At 44.2% G+C, this 18617-nt stretch overlaps 1 protein-coding gene across 8 annotated transcripts in view; it reads left to right on the top strand.

Annotated features, from left to right (window-relative positions):
• Positions 1-18617, top strand: part of LOC137200397 (AT-rich interactive domain-containing protein 1B-like) — a 208700-nt gene that overhangs the window by 22924 nt on the left and 167159 nt on the right. For 5 of the 8 annotated variants that reach the window (XM_067615178.1, XM_067615180.1, XM_067615179.1 and 2 more), the window contains exon 1: positions 3869-5475. The exons of the other annotated variants lie outside the window; for them this stretch is intronic. In XM_067615178.1, coding sequence (XP_067471279.1) covers positions 4222-5475 — 1254 coding nt within the window. In that variant the 5' untranslated portion in view covers positions 3869-4221. Of the gene's footprint in view, positions 1-3868; positions 5476-18617 lie in introns of those variants that run through there. 8 annotated transcript variants of the gene reach the window in all.

Raw genomic sequence — 18617 nt, 5'->3', positions numbered from 1 at the left:
TTGTAAATACCGTCTTTGAGTCTGTGCCTCTCGGGGGACACTTCACACACTCCTCCAGTCAGGAGAAGGGAGGGAGAGAAGGAGAGGAGCAGTGACAGGCATCAGAGGGGAGGAGGGGATGGAGATATTCGGGGTGGGGGGTGGGGGTGTAGGGGTTCTGAGAGCCCAGTCCCCTGTCACCATCAGGATAGGATCTGTGGATGAAGAAAATCACTCTCCTCTCGCTGTCTGTGTCTTGCTCTCATCCTCTTCCTCCTCTTCACACTTCACATGATAGCTGACAGTGAAAGTAGAGCATAGCTGTTTTCCGTTTTCTTTTGAGTCATGTTTTTCATAACACATAAATAGAGCATGAGGCGTCCTGGGAATTCTGTGATTCTGTGTTTCAGTATACAGGCGGACACAATAGCATCCACTCTTCTCAAGTGTTGTTGAAAACATTTTATCCATCATAGCCGTTTGTAGGGCTCTGGTGAGGCCCTCGTCTCCGCAAGGAGCAGAAAGGAATAAGAGATGTGTTTTGTTACGCACATACCGTACGCTCCCAAGCCCATTGTTGCCTGGTTTTGCAGACTGATCAATGCAAATGCTGTTATTTACCCAAGCCTGAAATGAAAAGACTATGGATCAATTTGATGCACTTCCATAGGGTGTGCTCACAATGGATGGCTGTTTTTTGTTTTTTTTTCTCCTCCTCCTTAGCCCTACACTCCTCTTCTTAAACAAGACCCCCCTCCTTCAACATCGCTAATGCAAATTATACTACCATGCTCTCTCTCACGTACACAAACCATCATGGATGCCTTCTCTCTCTGCACGCTCTTTCTCTCTTTTTCTTTCAAACAGTGTAACACCAGGGCTGCATCCGTCTGAGCTGAGTGTGTGTGTGTGTCTCTCTCTGTGTGTGCATGTGTGTGTTTGTGTGTGTTTTGGGCTGACCCACTTTCTGTGCTTGGCCAGGCTTGTGCTGCTGCTGCTGTCTGCTGTGCTGTTCTGTGCTGTGCTGCTAGGGGGAGATCCCTGCAGACTCCCCTGGAACAGACTCCAGCTCTCCTCCTGACAGACACTCACCGTGGCATGTTATCCCCCCGTGGATTGGAGACCTCTGCCTCTCTGTCAGTGTGTGTGTGTGTGTGTGTGTGTGTATGTGTGTGTGTTTCAGATACACCTTGATGCAGATGCTCGAATGACTACTCAGAAAAATGCATGCACATGGGTGCACATGCAGTAACACCATCCTCACCAACACACACACTCTCACACACACATATTCAAAGCACATACCATCCCAGATCTGTATATTTTTAATTCCATCCACCTCCTCCGGCTCCTCCTCCTCTCTTCCCCGTGTTTGTCTGGAGTTATTGTTTCAATCTTGCTGCATCAGGGGGCCCCTGAAGGTTATAAATTAAACATAAATGCAAATGCGCTGAGCCATTGCCCTCCTCCACCTCCCTCCTCCCGCACACACACCCGTCCTCGCCATTCAAACAGATCAGTGTGTCTGCGAATTAATAGGAGAACAGTGGGCTTTTTTTAATGAGCGAGAGAGGCAAATTAGAGTTGCAAAGCCACAGCGCGGCACACCCAGAGCTGCAGCCGAGGCAACGGCTTGAAAAGCCGGGCGCCATCATAGAATATGCTAATGCCCCAGGTCCTCTCACTGTCAGCCTTAGTGTTGCTCTAGATGAGATCAGAGCCGAGGCTTTGATCTGGGACGCTGATGGGAGCCAGAATCGTCATGTGCGCAAAGTACAGAGAGCAGGAAGGGTGTGGATGAGGCTTGTTCTAATTAGAAAAGGTGCACATAACCAGTGATGAATCTCCAGTTTGACACTTAACATGTAGAAATTTAAGGATGTATAGTTTCGTCTGCACTTGTACACACACCAACAGCGTCACTTTCTGTCACCTACACATTTTCTATCTCTCACACTCACATACACAGATGATGTAAATGCGATGTCTTCGTGGGGTGTCCTATAGATAAATAGCCATCTGGTCCTGTTGATGCTATAGGCTGGGCCTGAGCATAGAGAATGGTAAACACCATGGAGACTTTGTAGTTGGACCATAACAATGTTATGGCTTTTATTCTCTGCCATATGGGCTCATAAAGGCAAACGGCTGGGAAAGGTTTCCAGGGATGTCGTCGCTTTTATTCGTCTCCAATGAGTGAGCTTTCATTTGGAAATTAAGCCTCTTGCTGTCAATGTTGAATATTTGAATTTGTTTTTTCTATGTATGTTATGTGACACAGTAGTTAAGCAAAATATATCTTATAGAGATTATCTTACATGAGAATGTCTTACCTTTTTGCTCGGCACTGTCCTGCTGAAACATAAGGCTGACTATATTTCTGCTTGTATTTCTATAGATTTATTTATTTGAGGCTCTAACTTGTACTAACAACATATCTCCAGCAGGGGTCTTCCCATTGTCATGGACATGGCTTCATGGTGAAATTACTCACTACATAAAGTATCAGGCAGGGTGAACTGTACCTCCTTGTTTGGCCTGTGTGACCAAAAGCAGCAATTAGTTCTAAGAAAAACGTGGTCATCAGTACCCCTACAGTCATCACTGTTACTACTGTCATCGTAAACTCCACCACTGACCTCACCATCATCATCGTCATCACATTTGTTCCCACCACCACCACCAGTCATCATCATTATCATGGCCATCCTCAGCACAACTCTCATCCCCAAATCCTTCCCTTCCCACCCTCCCTTCTCCCCTCCACCCCTCTTTCATCCACAGCTCCCTCTGTTGATCAAATGCATCTGATCTCATCAAAGCGGACCCTCTGCTCATTCAAGTCCCAACAGACATCCCGGCTTCTTTACTAAGCACTATTTTACATTCATGTTTGAATACCACTGATGGGATAGCATATCTTGTAGACTTTGGTTTTGTGTGGTCCTACACTGCAGCCTGGGGTTGATTTTTTTTTTCTTTTTTTTTAATTGTCATTATCAGTTCAGAGAAGTTCCTCTCTGACAAAGTAAATCCAAGGAAGGAAATTAAAGGATGTAGCCTTTTATTCAAATAAGATCTTAATGAAGAATGGCTTTAATATTCATAATATTCATATTACATTCCTATGGAGACTTGCAGTGAGTTTATAGTGACCTTAATGGTAATTTTAATGTATTACACAGAATAGTCCTGTAGTAATTATATATTTTATAGTATGTTATATGTCTATGGTTTCCCTTTCATCACAGGATTGCTATGGTTCTTTTGTTGAAGGAGAACATTACTCTTTTTCTGGCTGAAAAGAACTGATTGGAGCGTTTAGGGGATAAACTCAGTGGATATTACAACATTATAGCTGCTATGAAGTGTGATTACATTCTTATTCCGATGGCAACATTATTGCGCACAGCTTGTGGTTGCGTGTCCGACTCCTGTCAGAGCTGCAGAGAACTGGCTTGAGCCGAGGGACAGAGATGATGGAAAAAGGGAAAATCAGATCTGGATAACTGAGTAGAAACTCGTTCGGGCAAAGTTAACATGTGCTGGTGTGTTTATTTGATGGTTCTGCGCAGATTGGAGGAGCAATGATTTCGTGTACTTTGGAGATGCACAATTTCTCCGGTTATTAATTGTATAAAAATAATGTGCACTGGAAACTGAAGGGAAGGAGTCATTCCTCGACCATGTGAGGTGTAATTATGCAAGAAATCTTGTTTTAATGGTGTCAGTATGGGACTGTGTGGCAAGTCAAATCACTGCCACATTAATGTTTATTATTTTGTTGTAAAATCAACCTATAAAGCGTCGATAAACACAGAAACATCAAAATGCAGCTTGCGTAATGGCTCTCTACTCCAGTCCGGATTTTCCATGTGAGGCGCGTCGGAGCCCTGGAGGTGGATAAGCTGGTAGAGCCCGCTCTCTCTCATGCCATGCTGGGCCACAAGGGCTCCGGGAGACGCTGCTACATATTACCGAGAACCGGGATGGAGGAGAGGCGGAGGGGGGAAGAAAAAAAAGTTTCGTTTAAACCTGGCAGAGAAACTTTCAACATGAAGCCTTACAGACGCACCATTTCAACACCACCACAACAACACCAGCGCTAGAACAAAGCTTGCTTTTCCACTGAATATATTTTTCACCTCCCAGCTTGTGTTTTTCTTCCCCTCTTGTTTTATTTTCTGTGTGCAAGGCTGGTCGGGGCTCGCTGTCACTGCGCGCTGAGATGTTGGAGTGACCATGGCTGCGCAAGTGGCATCGGCTCCGACCAGAACTAATAATAAAAATAAGAAATTATCCAGCGGTTTGGGTCCGGAGCTCAATTCGGGGAAATCCGGAGGAGGAGTAGGAGGAGGAGGAGGGAACGCACAGCGAACTGGACCGATGTTGGGTGCCGGAGATGGGACTCTGAATAATGTAGACCATCAACGCCGAAACGAGCTCAACATGGTCCATTCAACTTCCACGACCCACAACGCTCCGGACGGTCACGATAAGGATGGGAATAACCTCACGTCCGCCTCGGCGTCGACTAATTCAACCACTTCCTCGATGGAAACGGGTCTGATCGCGAACCACAAGCTGAAATGTGTGGGGAGCGGAGATCCCCCTCAGTCTCAGCCGCCGCCGCAGCAGCAGCCGCCGCCGCAATTCGGACAATTTGCGCCACATCAGCAACGACAGATCCAAAGTAACAACATCGCCAACAACAACGGCCAGGGACCCCGTGGGGACAGAAGTATGGATCACCAACACCACGGTGGCAAAGAGAACCTGTTGGGGAGCCAGGGGGAGCCACAGCAGCAGCACATGCCAGGAAAAGGTGAGGGGGACCTCACCTGTAAACCCGCGGAGAGGATGATGGGTACCAGGTATGAACACTCTAACTTGGGGCCAACTAGTAACAACTCCGAGTTTAGTAACAACTATTACACTCCAAGGCCCTGTTATGAGCAACATGGCGGACAGCAGCAACAAAGCGGTGGGATGGGGATAACGCACTCCTCGGCACATAACAGCATGGAGAACTCCCACGAAGCAGGGTACCACAACAGCCAGTACAACCAGTACCCGGCATACCGGGCGGGCTACGGCGGCGGTGCCTACGGGATGATGGGTCCCTCGGGGTGCCGGCAACCAGGGAACATGATGATGAGCAGCAACTCCTCAGCAAGCCACGGCAAGTCCACATTGGGAGCTGCTTCGGGTGGCTTTCAAAGGTTCCCGGGGCAAACTCAGCAGCAGCATCCTTCAGGGGCCACCCCGACCCTAAACCAGCTGCTGACGTCCCCAAGCCCGATGATGCGGGGTTATGGTGGTGCCTATCAAGACTACAGCGGACCCGCGGCGCAGCAGCAAGCGGGCATGGGCCTGGGGAAAGACGTGGGGCCCCAGTATGGAGCCACCTCGGCCCACGGCTGGGGAGGGCAGCAGAGGAACCACCCGCATTCAATGAGTCCAGGCAACGGAGGGCAAGGCCTCGGCAGGACTCAGGTAAGTTTAGGAAACTTAAGTCAGATGCTGCGGTGTGCATCAGTCAACTTTAGTTTCTCAGCGCTGGTGTGTCACTCATAATTATCAGGTGTTGTGTGCGGTGAGCACAAATACAGGCTCTGTGTGCGTCGGACAAGGTATATGTAGACGTGTGTTGTGAAGTTTGGGAGGAAATATAGGAATTATAGGAATATTATGGGGTGATATTTTAATGCAGAGCAACTGTCATGACGCGAATAATTCAGACTTGTGTAAACGTTTTAAATATTTGATGTACTTGAGCTTTAATATGACAGAAAAAGGGAAGAAAATGTTGGCTATTTATTTTTAAAAAATGGACCATGGACTGTTTTAATTACACGGATTAATATGCTAAATCGGAAACTGTTCTTATCCACAGCTTTCAACAGTTTACATTCCAGTCGTGTATTCTCCTTATTATTTAGTTTTTAGTTTTATTCGCTAGATAAAAGGCAACATTCATGTTGAGATTCACCTCTGCCGACGTGGTCTCAGACACGTTGCGAAACGCCCTATTTAGAGGACGTGTTGTGTTCGAGGCGCTCGTCGAGCAAAGTAAAATATCCCCCTCGAAAACGTATATAAATACTAATAATAAACGCCAATAATATAAAATACTTCCCATCCTCTCTCATGTAACCGGTTTGAAAAGTCAAACGGACACTGCGGCCGTCGAAAGACCGCCTGTCCGTCTCCGCGCGCTCTGCATTGAGCTGGAGCGCTTCTGTGCGCCTCGTTTATTCCCGTGCAGCTCTGTTAGGAATTTGAATAGTGGAGGTAAACTGCCTAAAAGCTCTCCGTACTCCTGGCTCACAGTTGACATCCAGTCTGCCATCTGATTGGCTCCCTGTGGCCCCGCTGGGCAGACTGCATTCAAAAAAAAGGAGGATTCTTACAGGGATTTTTGGCCATGGCGATGTAGTGATGCTGCATTCATGTCTTATGGGAATACTCCTCTTATTTGGAGGCCGTCCAATGCAATAATTGTTTAATGAAGGTTTAGCCTACTCCTGATAATTATTCTCATATTTTTCCATACCGAACAGACATACAAAAACACTGCAATGCTAGCCCAACGTGGTGAAGAGTAGATTAATTATATATTCTAGTGTCATATGAGTTTTAATCTTAAATTTCTTATTATATGTAGATAATTTTCCAGTTTTGTTTTTTTTTCTATCTGAGATAAAAGTATCATCCTTGCAGCATTCAGAGAAAATGCCCCAAACATTTGTTTTTCCATGTGACATGAATGCATCTTAAAACATAGGCTTGTTTGTTTGTAATTTAAGGAAACACACAAATGCTTTTTTCCAGAGAAAAACATATTCATGTCCACAGTTCTAGACAACAGCCCCTGAAAGCTGACTTCTCCTCTGCTGCAGCTGGGTGTGGAATGCCTTGCTCTAGGTCTAACAGTGGTGGGAGGGGAGCAAGTGTTACTAATTATTCAAGTATTCCTCCTTCTGTTTCTGGGGACTGCAGTCAAGGATCGCTGGGTGTCCCTGAATCCCACACTCTTTGGGAATCCCCGTGTTGAAACACTGCTGGTGTAAACAGCGTGGAGACCTACAGCCAGGGAAAGTAGGAGCTGCCAGCTCAGAACTCAGCCACAAAACATCACAGGGTTTCTCTAGAAGAGCCGTTATTCTGTGGTTGTTTTTTGATGCACTAAATTATGCGCACTGCTGGATGGCACATCTGGACGACTGGAGGGCAAGGTGGTTGAGCATAGTTTATACTGTCTGTCTCTCGCAAAACAAAAGCAGTTCATTAGCCTACATTGTTTCAATCAAAGGCAATTTGCGTTGGATGCTGGGGAAATGAAATGAAGGCTTTAGTGTGGGAGGGTTTACTGTGGTATTGATTGTAGCAAATTATGCACCGGTAAGAATGGTCACCAGAAACCTACAATAATCTCACTCCTTTCTACAATTATCAGTGCTAATTATGCATGGATTGGCTATTATATATATATATATATATATATATATATATATATATATATATATATATATATATGTGTGTGTATATATATATGTATGTATGTATATATATATATAATAACCTCAAACAGTTTATTAGTCGTTCTATTCTATGCTATTCTATTCTCTTACATTTAACATTATTATTTCTCAGTATTCTACTTTAGGAGTAAGTGCATGTGCTACTGTGTTTTTTTTCTCTACCAGCATTTCAGCAGCAGTATATTCACGCTACAAAAGCTATGTTTCTATGTTTAATTCATATTTGGAGCGGCAGCACCGCTCTCCTGTGCACTGACAGGCCGTGTGAGAAAGGCGAGCTGGTGTAGTGCATAATACTGCCTCCAAATTGGCCCCGTGATATGACTGCGCTTCACTTCAGAGCGCGTTTGGTCGGAGCACGCCTCTGTCACCTGTTGGCACAGTTTCCCCTCTTTCAAATTCAATTTCCCTCCCCACTGCCTCTCTTCAGGAGCAAGCTGTGAGCGAAACGAGTGCACCTCATTTACACCGCTGTCCCCCCCCCCACCCACCCACCCACCCTCACACTCACTTGTCTGGCCACTCACCAAAATGAAGACAGAGCTCCACCACTGTGGGTGTATGTGTTGTGTATTTGTGCACACACATCAGAGATATGGAGGATATGTTATTTAGAGGTGTTTGTCAAACCTGCTCTCTCACCAAAATGACGTTGTCCCAGTTTTTCAAATTACCCTGGCCTATTTGACTGAGGGAAAACAGAACTATATTCAGTGTTCAATTTGTGACCTTCTGTCTGAATGTGTGTCTGCCTGTTTGTCTGCACATCAACAGCTTCAAATCCAGACTGTTACAGTATGTACCTATAGCAGCAGTACAACAACATATGTGCAATCCTAATGACTTATTTAAGTGTACATCATGAATGATACAGCATTTTCTGTGTCATGCTATATGTGTAACAAGGATCCGTCTGTTATCCACTAATCAGAACAGACATAAGACACACAGAGAACAATAAAAGTAATTAGTAGATAATAATGGGGACCTAGTACGCTGGAAATAGTGTTGTTGTTTATATAATTACAGCAGCAACTCATTTAAAATCTGACCTAATAAAACAAGAATGAATGGATATCTACAGTATCCACTAATTTATCACTATTATGCTCTGTGTTTTGCCTTTGTTTTTTTTAGAATTGAAATCAAAGCTCAGTAGTTCTACATATCAAAGACTAGACCCAATCCCATCCTTGGTAATGTGCTTACCTTGAAATGATCCCTGCTCGCAGTGCTCTCCAGTGCATACTGTTTACATTTCTCTCTTATGAATTATTAGTGTGATACGAACAAAGACTTTATAATGGGAGCAATGCATCAATGTCACATTGTATTATGCGGCTATCTCAGGGAGCCTTGTGCATAGTGATGGGCCTGACTGTGGCTGCTGGAATTTAATTTATGGTACATGTTCTGCATCGGACGGACAGCCCATGGGGTCTGATCAGGAAATGGGCACACAGGTGTGTGTTCAGGTGCTTCACTATATGCTGGGATGTGCATTTATGATGTCTGTTTATCTGAGTTCATCCTTTAGTATGTGTCTTTCTCTCTGTCTCTCTCTGTTTGTGTGTGGGTGCAGGCAGGAACAGGCTAAAGCCCCTTCGTCAGCACTAAGCAGTCCAAACTCAACCCCGCCCCTCTCACAATGTCTCTCTTTCTCTCCATCTCTCGCTCTCTGCCCCGCCCGTCAGGCGTTTGTTTATGTTGTTTTGTTTACATCTCTGTCTTGGCCAGCCAGCGCAGTGCTGATTAGCAACACTAGAGTGAAATTTTAATTTGCTCTGTTGCGTCCGATAAGGGCCCCGCGCAGCGTTTTTCATCTTCCGTGGATGAAACACAGAGCCTGCTTAGGTAATTGGCAGGCCGGGGTTATCCCTGGTCTGCATGTGGTTTCCACAAAATGCCAATTAATTCTGATTTAAAAAAAATAAGAATAATAGAAAAAAAACTGTCCAGTTGCATCATTGGGTGCAAGCTCATGTATTATTAGCTGGCTAATAAAATAATTGTAGTTTTTTGTTTTGCCCACTGTGCACTCATAACATCCCCTGGAGTCAAAGGTTGATGTTTAAACGCCCTGAAGAAAGGATTTAATTACTGCGAGCAGGCGTTGATTTGGTGTCAGCTGTTTCTCAGCTCTGTCTTATCCGAGCTGCTGGTGTCAGGAGGGAGCAGAGAAATCAAAACCAAAGCAATTTTGGGGAAGAAAGTTAATTGTCCATATGGGAGAATTTGACTTCTCCGTGTGGATGGAGGTAGTATGAGGGGTTTTGGATTTGACTTGATAGTCATTTCAATTTCATTTATCCACCTTATTTAGCCCCTTTCTGGCAGTGGTGACTTCTTCTCATGATCACCCTGTATGAAGAGCTTGAACTGTTCACTGGCATTCTGGGATTTGTAGGAGTTATCAGAGTATGTATGGTGTAAGATACAACTATACATGGATGTAATGGACCTTATAGGCTGTGTGCCAAGCGAAGAAAACCATAAATTACTCTTTCACTCTCAGCTGACTTAAAGTGGAGAAACAGGCTTTAATTTTGCACTCAATACACACACACACACACACACACACACACACACAGACAGACACACACACACACACACACACACACACACACAGACACACACACACACACACATACACACTAAGCTTTTCTTCAAGTAGCTTTGTGTGACATTTCTGGGAGGTTTTGCAGCAGCAGTGTTGCTTTGGTCATGATTTATCTAACAAATACACTCACATTGATATTTATCACAGACATATTTATCTAAGAAAAAAAAAATCAACCACAAGCAAGTGTAATTTGATCAGTTTCCCATTTTTTTGTGATAATTTTATTGAATTTTCATTTGTCTTTTCCATCTCAATAGGTCATAATTTACATAAACATACTTGGATGGAGATCTGGCTGCTGTCTTTTCTGTTAGCAGAGAGAGAGAGAGAGAGAATATAGGAAGGCCAGAGATGTATAAATGTAGGCGATATTTGAAGTGAGTCACATGGAGGGCTGCTGACTTCTGAGAAATGGGCCTGGCCGAGTTCAGAGAGAGAGAGAGAGAGAGAGCATCAGTATCTGAACTCTGGCAAATGTCAGCATAGTTAATATCCTCTCCCTCTGGATCTCACCCTGCTTCAGCTTTGTGAACGATGCGAGGAAAAAGAAGTATTTACGAGTTGTTGGCCTCACACACACATGCACGCGCGCACACACACACACATACATATATTGGGTTTCCTCCCTCTTTCAGTGTGTGTGTGTGTGTGTGTGTGTGGCTGGCAGGGTGCCAGGTCTCATGGTGGTGGGTGCTGCGGTGGCGCCCCATACCCCCTCCCACCCCGCCATCGCCACCACCCTGACCTTCACATATGCTAATTAGCCATGTGGAGCTGCTGAATGAAAGGACCACCCCTCCTCCTCCTCCTCTATCCCAGAGGAGGGGTGGTCTTTCTTACTCAGGTGGTCCTCTCTTACTCAGTTGTTTCCCTACGTGGGTTTATTTTTCTGTGTATTTGCAAAGGAAATGTGCGGCACATAACTATATACTTTCTAAACAGATGGTCCTCTACACAGATAGCTTTCACTTTGTCTCTGTTTGTGTTTTCCATGTCTTTCATCTGCCTCTCTGTCCCTGGCTGTCAGTAGCAAACTAGGTCTCCCAAGGGACCAGCAGTCAGTTCAGAGGTATTTAGACAGCCAGCATATCCTATCGAATATTTATACACCATACTGAACAGATCTGTGGGCCACTAGACTGAAACCCTGTCCTGCTTTAATGTTGCCTTCCCTGCAACAAGAGGGAATGTGAATCATTCAGGTCAGTCTCTCCAGAAATTAGCATTTTTGTGATTGCAGCAAATAATCCAAATTCAAAAAGTCAGCATGATATTCTCAAGTACCAACTGATCTCCTTCCTCTCTGTATAATACAGCTAATGGCCTGACAGTTCAGCTCTACAAAAAGAGAAGACAGCAGGATAATTGGCAGATTACCCTGGGAGTTTTATCTATTTAAGAATTTAGAAGATTTGTGATGCACATTCTTTTGTATATTATTAACACTGTATAATTTTAGAATTTCTTTTACCTTGAGCTTTTGGTTTAGCCTCGCTGACAAAAAATACTCTGCTTATTAAAAAAATGAGCACAGTAGAAATAAAACTTGAAGTGAGGTGATGAAGAGTTAGAGGTGAAAGCATTTTTAAGAATTTGAAGACAGAGTTTTTTTCTTCTTTGTTAATTCAGGCTCTTGTATTTTTATATTTTTATATTTTGTTCAGGAAATGAAAAAAGGATGGTAGAAGAATTTTTCAGTAGTTTTTGATTCATTAGCTATATGTTTTATATCACAGAAAGTAAAAATATGTGACTGTCAGATGGAGGTAGTCATGTTTTGGTAACACTTAAGTCCTTTTTGTTTCATTGGTTCTTACAGTGTCGCTACACAACATCACAACACTGAGACAACCTGCTGCATAATCTTGTGTTTTTTGTCAAATTAGTTGTAAAAATATAAATGTCTGTTCACCTAGACTTCATGTATGAACTGCCAATCGCTGCCATCCTACACTCCTCTTACCAGCCTGTGAGAAAATCATCATTATCATCAACATCATCATCACCATCATCCGTCACTTTACACATCAAAGCCTCTGCACTCCTCTCTGTTTCCAGACTGTAGACTGTGCACTCCAGTCACACGTCTTGCTGTTTGGTTTGAGTTGATCCTAATCAGCGCTGGCACGGTGGGACCATTTGCTCAGTAGAAAGAAAAAAAAAAGAAAAAGAAAAAAAACGAATACAACCAAACAGCACCAGCAAGGCGCTGTCTGTCGTTTGTGAAGCACAGAGAGACAAAAATAGAAAAACGATGGGACACGGACAACGCACCGAGTTTCTGTTAATGAGTTTTGTCTGTTTCTTCAGGTCGTTTGGTTTTCTCTCAGAGTCACACTTTCTTTTTTTTTTCATCCTTTTCTGTCACACAAATATAGACAACACAAACACGCACATACATGCACACACTCTTAAACATGCACTTATGTGTGCACATCTCTCTCTCTCTTGTCTATAGTGCTGACTGGTCAACCATGTATTTTCCCAGCCACAACACGTTCCTGTCATCTTTTTCCTTTCCTACCAAACACAAGATTGTCCATTACAGTTTACTGCGAGTGTGTGTGTGTGAGAGAGAGAGAGAGAAAACAAAACTTGTGTGAGGATATATTGGTGATTTATAGACACCGGTCACAACAGGACACTAGTGGTCACTCCTGGCTAAGCGCTGCCTCATTTAGATCAATTTTATTTTAGCAATTTAGGAAAAAAACTTCACACCACTTCCCCCTCTAAACACATATACGGAGTGGATACACACACGCAAGATGTTATGTTAGAAATGTGGTTGTGATGTGTCGCACTGGGTGAAGGCATATTTAGCCCTCGTATTTGTCTCTTTTTCTCGCATTAAGCACATCTCTGATATGGCCAGACTTGTGTGCCACATTCCAACCACTCCTCTGAAACAAACCGGATGAACTGGATTAGATATCGACAACACAAGTGAACTTTATTTTAGAGTTTAAATGTCTTATTTCTTTAAGATGTTAATTCCTCCAAAGGATATCAATACATCTGGAAGCGCAGATGTACGCTGTGCACACTTAATTTCCCTGCGCCTGTGTGCCTGTGTGTTTCCAAGTGCATGCACGCGTGTGTGTGTCTCCCTACTCAATGAACATCCATAGTTACTGTTGGCTAAACATGCAAAGGTTACTGTAATGTCAGACACATGCCAGAGGGGAGTGTGGAATACCACATTAACATAATCCATAGACAACTGTCCCATTTACAAACATTGCCATGCCAGGCTGATCGCCACAGCACCGCAGGAGCACATGACTGCTCGTGCTTCTGCCACGCTGCATAAGTACTGAATGGAGTAACTACAACAAGATCCTCTAACAGAAATACATTCACAAGGGAGACGGCTAGTTGTCAAATTTTGGCATGACTCGTCAGGACATATTATGACGCTGTAGAAAATGCGAAGACGTCGTTGTTTTGCCAGGGTGCACGTGTGAACACTTTGTCATGTATCGTGAGAACACCTACTAATTGAGTGGATAGAGACTTTATTAGATTCAGCATGAAAGTATTGGAATCAGACCAACATAGAGCCTTATGCGGAGGTTCACTCCTGAGCGATTCCAGTGTCAAAAAAAAATATTGAGAATGGCTCTCCAGGGCATTTTCTTATCCAAATATCCGCAATTCAGAAGGAAATGTAGTTGTAATTTTTATTAATTTTTTTAACCACTAAGGCCAAATGATTTATTTTCTAAGCAAAGTCTTGCTTGCTTTTGGGAATCACAACTGTAATGAATACAAAGTAAGTAACCACTGAACTAATATTTGAAGCATTCAGTGTTAATTAGATGTTTTATGGTAGTGGAGGCGGCTAACATGTTGCCCTCTCACCCACTGGGGCTGGAGTCTGTGCTGACAGTCGGAGTGATTGTTTTGATAATTATGTGTGCATAAGCTGGAGAAGAGGCTCTTACCGCATTATGAAAAATACATTTTATATTTACAGCTCGGTTTGACTGTGCGAGACTGCGCTTTCAGCATTGTTTTGAGGGATTCATTGTTTTCACTCGCATAACGGGTATTTTAATTAGTCTGTCTTTGGAAATTCCCTGTGTGTGTTGTGGTTTGTGTTGGACACTGCAGACTCCCACAGCTCCCAGACATTTCTCAACTTTTTACACATTGGCCACATTCCAAAAAGCGGAGTCATGCGGAAACTTCTGCCTATTCACATTTTCTCCTCTGTATTTCAGAGGATAAACAACCTCTCCATCCCTCTGTACTGTTCTGTCCCTTCTCTTTTCCCCAATTGTTTCCAAGTCTCTGTCTTTTTTGTCTTTTGGATGCTAGTTGCGGGTGACCTTGGCTGGTGACTACAGTGCCTACTCATTAAGTAGTAAAGATGAATGGTTCCATTATAGCAGGGGGAAAAAACGAGCGGGGCCAATTAGCGGTAATTAACAGCGGAGAGGGCGAGGCGCTCTGGAGGGCACCCTGACCCGGACTCTGGAGGGGGCAGAGGGGAGCAGGGAGCACGTGTATGTGTGGAAAAGATTTAGGTATATGTTCGTAAAAAAAAGTGCGCGTGTGTGTATTTGGGGAGGTGTGCGTTTGTACATAAACGTATACATGATTATAGGTGTATGTGTATTGATGTAATGGGAAGGTGTGTATTTTTGTGTGTTGGAGGGGACAGTTATAGGTGTGTGACGATCAATGTGAGGATGTGTGGGGGTTGAATTTAGATGTACGTACATGATATCAATATAATAGGAATGTGTAGTTGTGAATGTAAGAGGTTTTAAGTTTTTAAGTGTGTGTTTATGTGTAATCAATACCATGGGAATGTGGTTATATGTGTGTGAATATGAGTATTAAGGTTACAGGTGGGTTTCAGGGGTGTTTATGGAGTGTTTAAATAAATGGTATTTATATAGCACCTTTCTAGTCTTCTGACCACTCAAAGTGCTTTACACTACATGCCAACATTCACCCATTCACACACACATTCATACACTGATGGTAGAGACTGCCATGTAAGGTGCCAACCTGCTCATCGGGAGGAGTTTCTAATCATTCACACACACACACACACACACACTCACACACCCATGGCACAGCCTTTCGGGAGCAATTTGGGGTTCAGTATCTGGAGGAGCCAGGGATGGAATTGACCCACTCTACCTCTGAACCACAGCTGCTCCTTAAGGTGTATATCTGTATCTTTGCATGTACATTATAAGACAAAGCTGGAGGTGTATACCATCGCAGACATTCCTGTGTGCTGACAGATGGGAAAATCACCAGGGGATTCGGCACATTTGAGCATTTGGAGGTGACAGGGTCAACAGCCGGCAACACCTCTCTTAGACTCTTGACCCCTGATGTGATGTCACTCCCCCTCCTGGAGCCCTTTGGTGCGGCCAGGGAGCTTGTTAGGCTTGAGAATAAAAGGTCTGAGAAGAAAAGGCCCTGAAATGCCAAGCCAATATACCATCAGCGCTAATGAACATTTTGTGATGATTTTTGTTCTTAATTGGGGATTTTTTTTTTTTTGTGCTGATCTGCAGTATTTTAGCATCTCAGCATCAAGGTGAAACTCAAGGTTGTTCAGAGAGAGACTCTCTTACTCTCCCACTGTCTTCCTCTTTCTCAGTGGCTGTGCTTGATTTATTCACCCCACCTACTTCCCGTTTTTTTTATCAGTTCTTGGGTGAAATTGTCACAGACGTGTAATCCTTTGGGTGCCGCTAGCTGGGAGACCTACACGTGAGCCACGTACTTGGAGAGATGGGTGTGTGTTTGTAATGGTTGGCGGTGGGGCGTCTAAACAGTAGGTAGCACCAGGTCTTGTGTCCAACATGGAAGACCTGGCAAGTTAATAAAGCGATGTACAATACACCAGGAGACAAGGCTGTGTTGTCACTTTAACAGACATGTTAGAATTGGCAGTTAGTGTGAGAGAGCATTTGTAAAGGCTGGGGATTTTTTAAGGTATTTTGCAAAGTGCTGGCAAAGTGCTGCTTTCAGGGCCCCTGAAATTGCAATGCCTGGTAAATGGATGGTTTGAGGAGTATACAATGTATTAGAAGTCAATTGTGCATGGGAGGGCCTATTTTCCATATCGCTAGTCGAACAAGTGTGTCACTCTGTGTGTGTGTGTGTGTGTGTGTAGCTGTTGCATCTCTGCCTTCGTGGCACATACACACGCACATACAGACTATACATGCCCCTGCTACATCTATTCCCCTGTTGGTTCAATGTGTCTCGGCTCCGTCATGTGCAGGTTTGTCTGTATGGTAGGGTTGGGGGGGGGGGGGGGGGGGGTTACACTGTGGGGGCCGCGGCATACATCAGAAACCATTACCCATAATGGCCTCTTTCCCCACACCCCGCATATCCATTCCCTTTCCCTCTTCTGACATTTATTTTATGACTGCTTACATATCAAATATTTAAATAAACAGAAATAGGGGCTTCGGCTGCGGTTTGCCTGGGGGTGACGGGGGGAGTTGCGGCGGAGAGAGGAAGGGGATGGATGATGACATTCATTTCCGAAACTAGGAAAGAAAAAAGCAGGGTTGGGTGGGTGGGTTGGTGGTGGTGTAGGGTGGGAGGAAAAGCAGGAGCAGCGGAGAGGAAGGGGGAGAAAAAAAATGCTTCGCTTGGCTCCAATCAAAGCAGGCGGCGTGTTTTTTCGCTTACGCCTGGCAGCAGCAGTGACAGACGGTTGTGTATGCGCATGTGTGCATGGGTGTGAATGTTTATGTGCGTGTGTGCACACTGTCGTGGGGCTCATCCGTCAGCGTTTCCTGGGGACGCAGGAGGACGTGGGAGAAGGCCCTTGTGGCTCATAAAAAGCAGCCCGCTGTACTGAAGCAATATCAACTGCAACCGCCAAGGAGATCAGAGCACGACGCAAAGTAACGAAGGGAAAAAAAAACAACAACAAGAAAAGAAACAAAGTGAAACACAGCAATGAGAGGAGGTGGAAAAAAGAAAGGACAGAGGGAGGGATGCGAAGGTGAGGTGGAGGAAGATTTATCTCGTTTCCTCAGGAGAGGATGATGGAGAAAAGGTGGGGAGGAATGTGAAGGGAGAGGTAGAAAATAAAGGGGAAGAAAAGAGAAAGGTGTGTATATATATATATACATATATGTGTGTAGAGAGACAGAGTGGTCCTGGGGTGCAGGCGGCTAGTCTTGCGCTGGCTGGCGTCGGTGGGAGGCCCATTACTGTCAGGCTAATCTTAAAATAATTAATTGCGAAGTCGACGCTTTTTAAAGAGTATTGTAATTGAATCCTAAATTAGGCTTGGGAAAGGGGACGCGTCCTGCTTTGCTGCAAGTCTGTTCCCATTCTCCAGTCATACACACACGCACACATTAGTGGGTCATGCGCACAGGCGGGCAGAAGGAAAAAAAAGACAACAGGCGAAGGAAATGCTAATGAAATGCATATTTGGGGAGAAAGGGGCCATCTATAATTTAGCTGTGCTCTTTGAATGTGAATGATGTGTGTGCAAGCGCTGTGATTTATTTTTGTTGTGCAGAGGGATAATTCTGTCAGAGTAGGCTTTTATTCTTGTAAACAAATGTGGGGAAAAGAGCAGAATAAAAGTGGAGTAATAAAGTAAACAGAATGGTATGAATACATTTAGCTGCTGGCATGAATAATTTGTATAGGGGACGGAGGGGTTTGATGAAAGAGAGATGACAGATATGGGAGCCTTGATATTGCCTGATGAAATTTTGGGTTGGCCTCCGATTCGCTGTTTTCTGGCACTTGTTTTCATTTCTGTGTGTTTTTTTTTTTCTCGCTGATTAGTGCTGTGTATCTCTTCCTTTCCCACACCCGCGCAAGTAGGTAGAACATAGCCTTCACAGACACATGCACACACCCAACATTCACTTTATAACCCCTCAAATCCTCCAAGGCCCTTTCGTACTAGCCTCCTCAACGAGGCTCTGCTTAAAACAAGCAGCTCAATGTGCTTTCACTTACACACACTGCTGCCCACATGGCTCCTCCTGGATGACCCCTGCAAAAACTATAGGCTATAGAACTTTCTGGATCAAAGCTCTGGGAAAAGGGTCTGCCCTCCATAAACGTCGGCCCTGCTCCATAACTCTGGCAGGAGCCAGGGAAGAAAGATGGCACAGGGTGCAGGGTCAGGGAGACAGTTTAGGAAGGCAATAATGGAAACTAAGCAGTCAACAGATGCCTTTGGTAAAGGCTAAAAAGTAGAGGAACTGGGATTATCTGCAGGATAATTTAAGCCCTTGCTTCAAGGTATAGGCTATAAACTCTTATTGTCATAGTCATGTTGTTCATTGAGATCAATATTGGCAAATTTACTTCATTTTACAGTATGTTTGTATATAACTATGATAAAGGCTTCAGATATTTAAAGTATTTGATTTTATTGATGTGCTCAGTGTTGACCTTTTACTGTATCAGCTTCAGAAGCACAAAGAGATTCCAGGATTATGTATACA

Source organism: Thunnus thynnus, chromosome 16 (assembly GCF_963924715.1).
Source record: "Thunnus thynnus chromosome 16, fThuThy2.1, whole genome shotgun sequence".
Classification (NCBI taxonomy): domain Eukaryota; kingdom Metazoa; phylum Chordata; class Actinopteri; order Scombriformes; family Scombridae; genus Thunnus; species Thunnus thynnus.
This window is presented reverse-complemented; position numbering and strand designations above follow the sequence as displayed.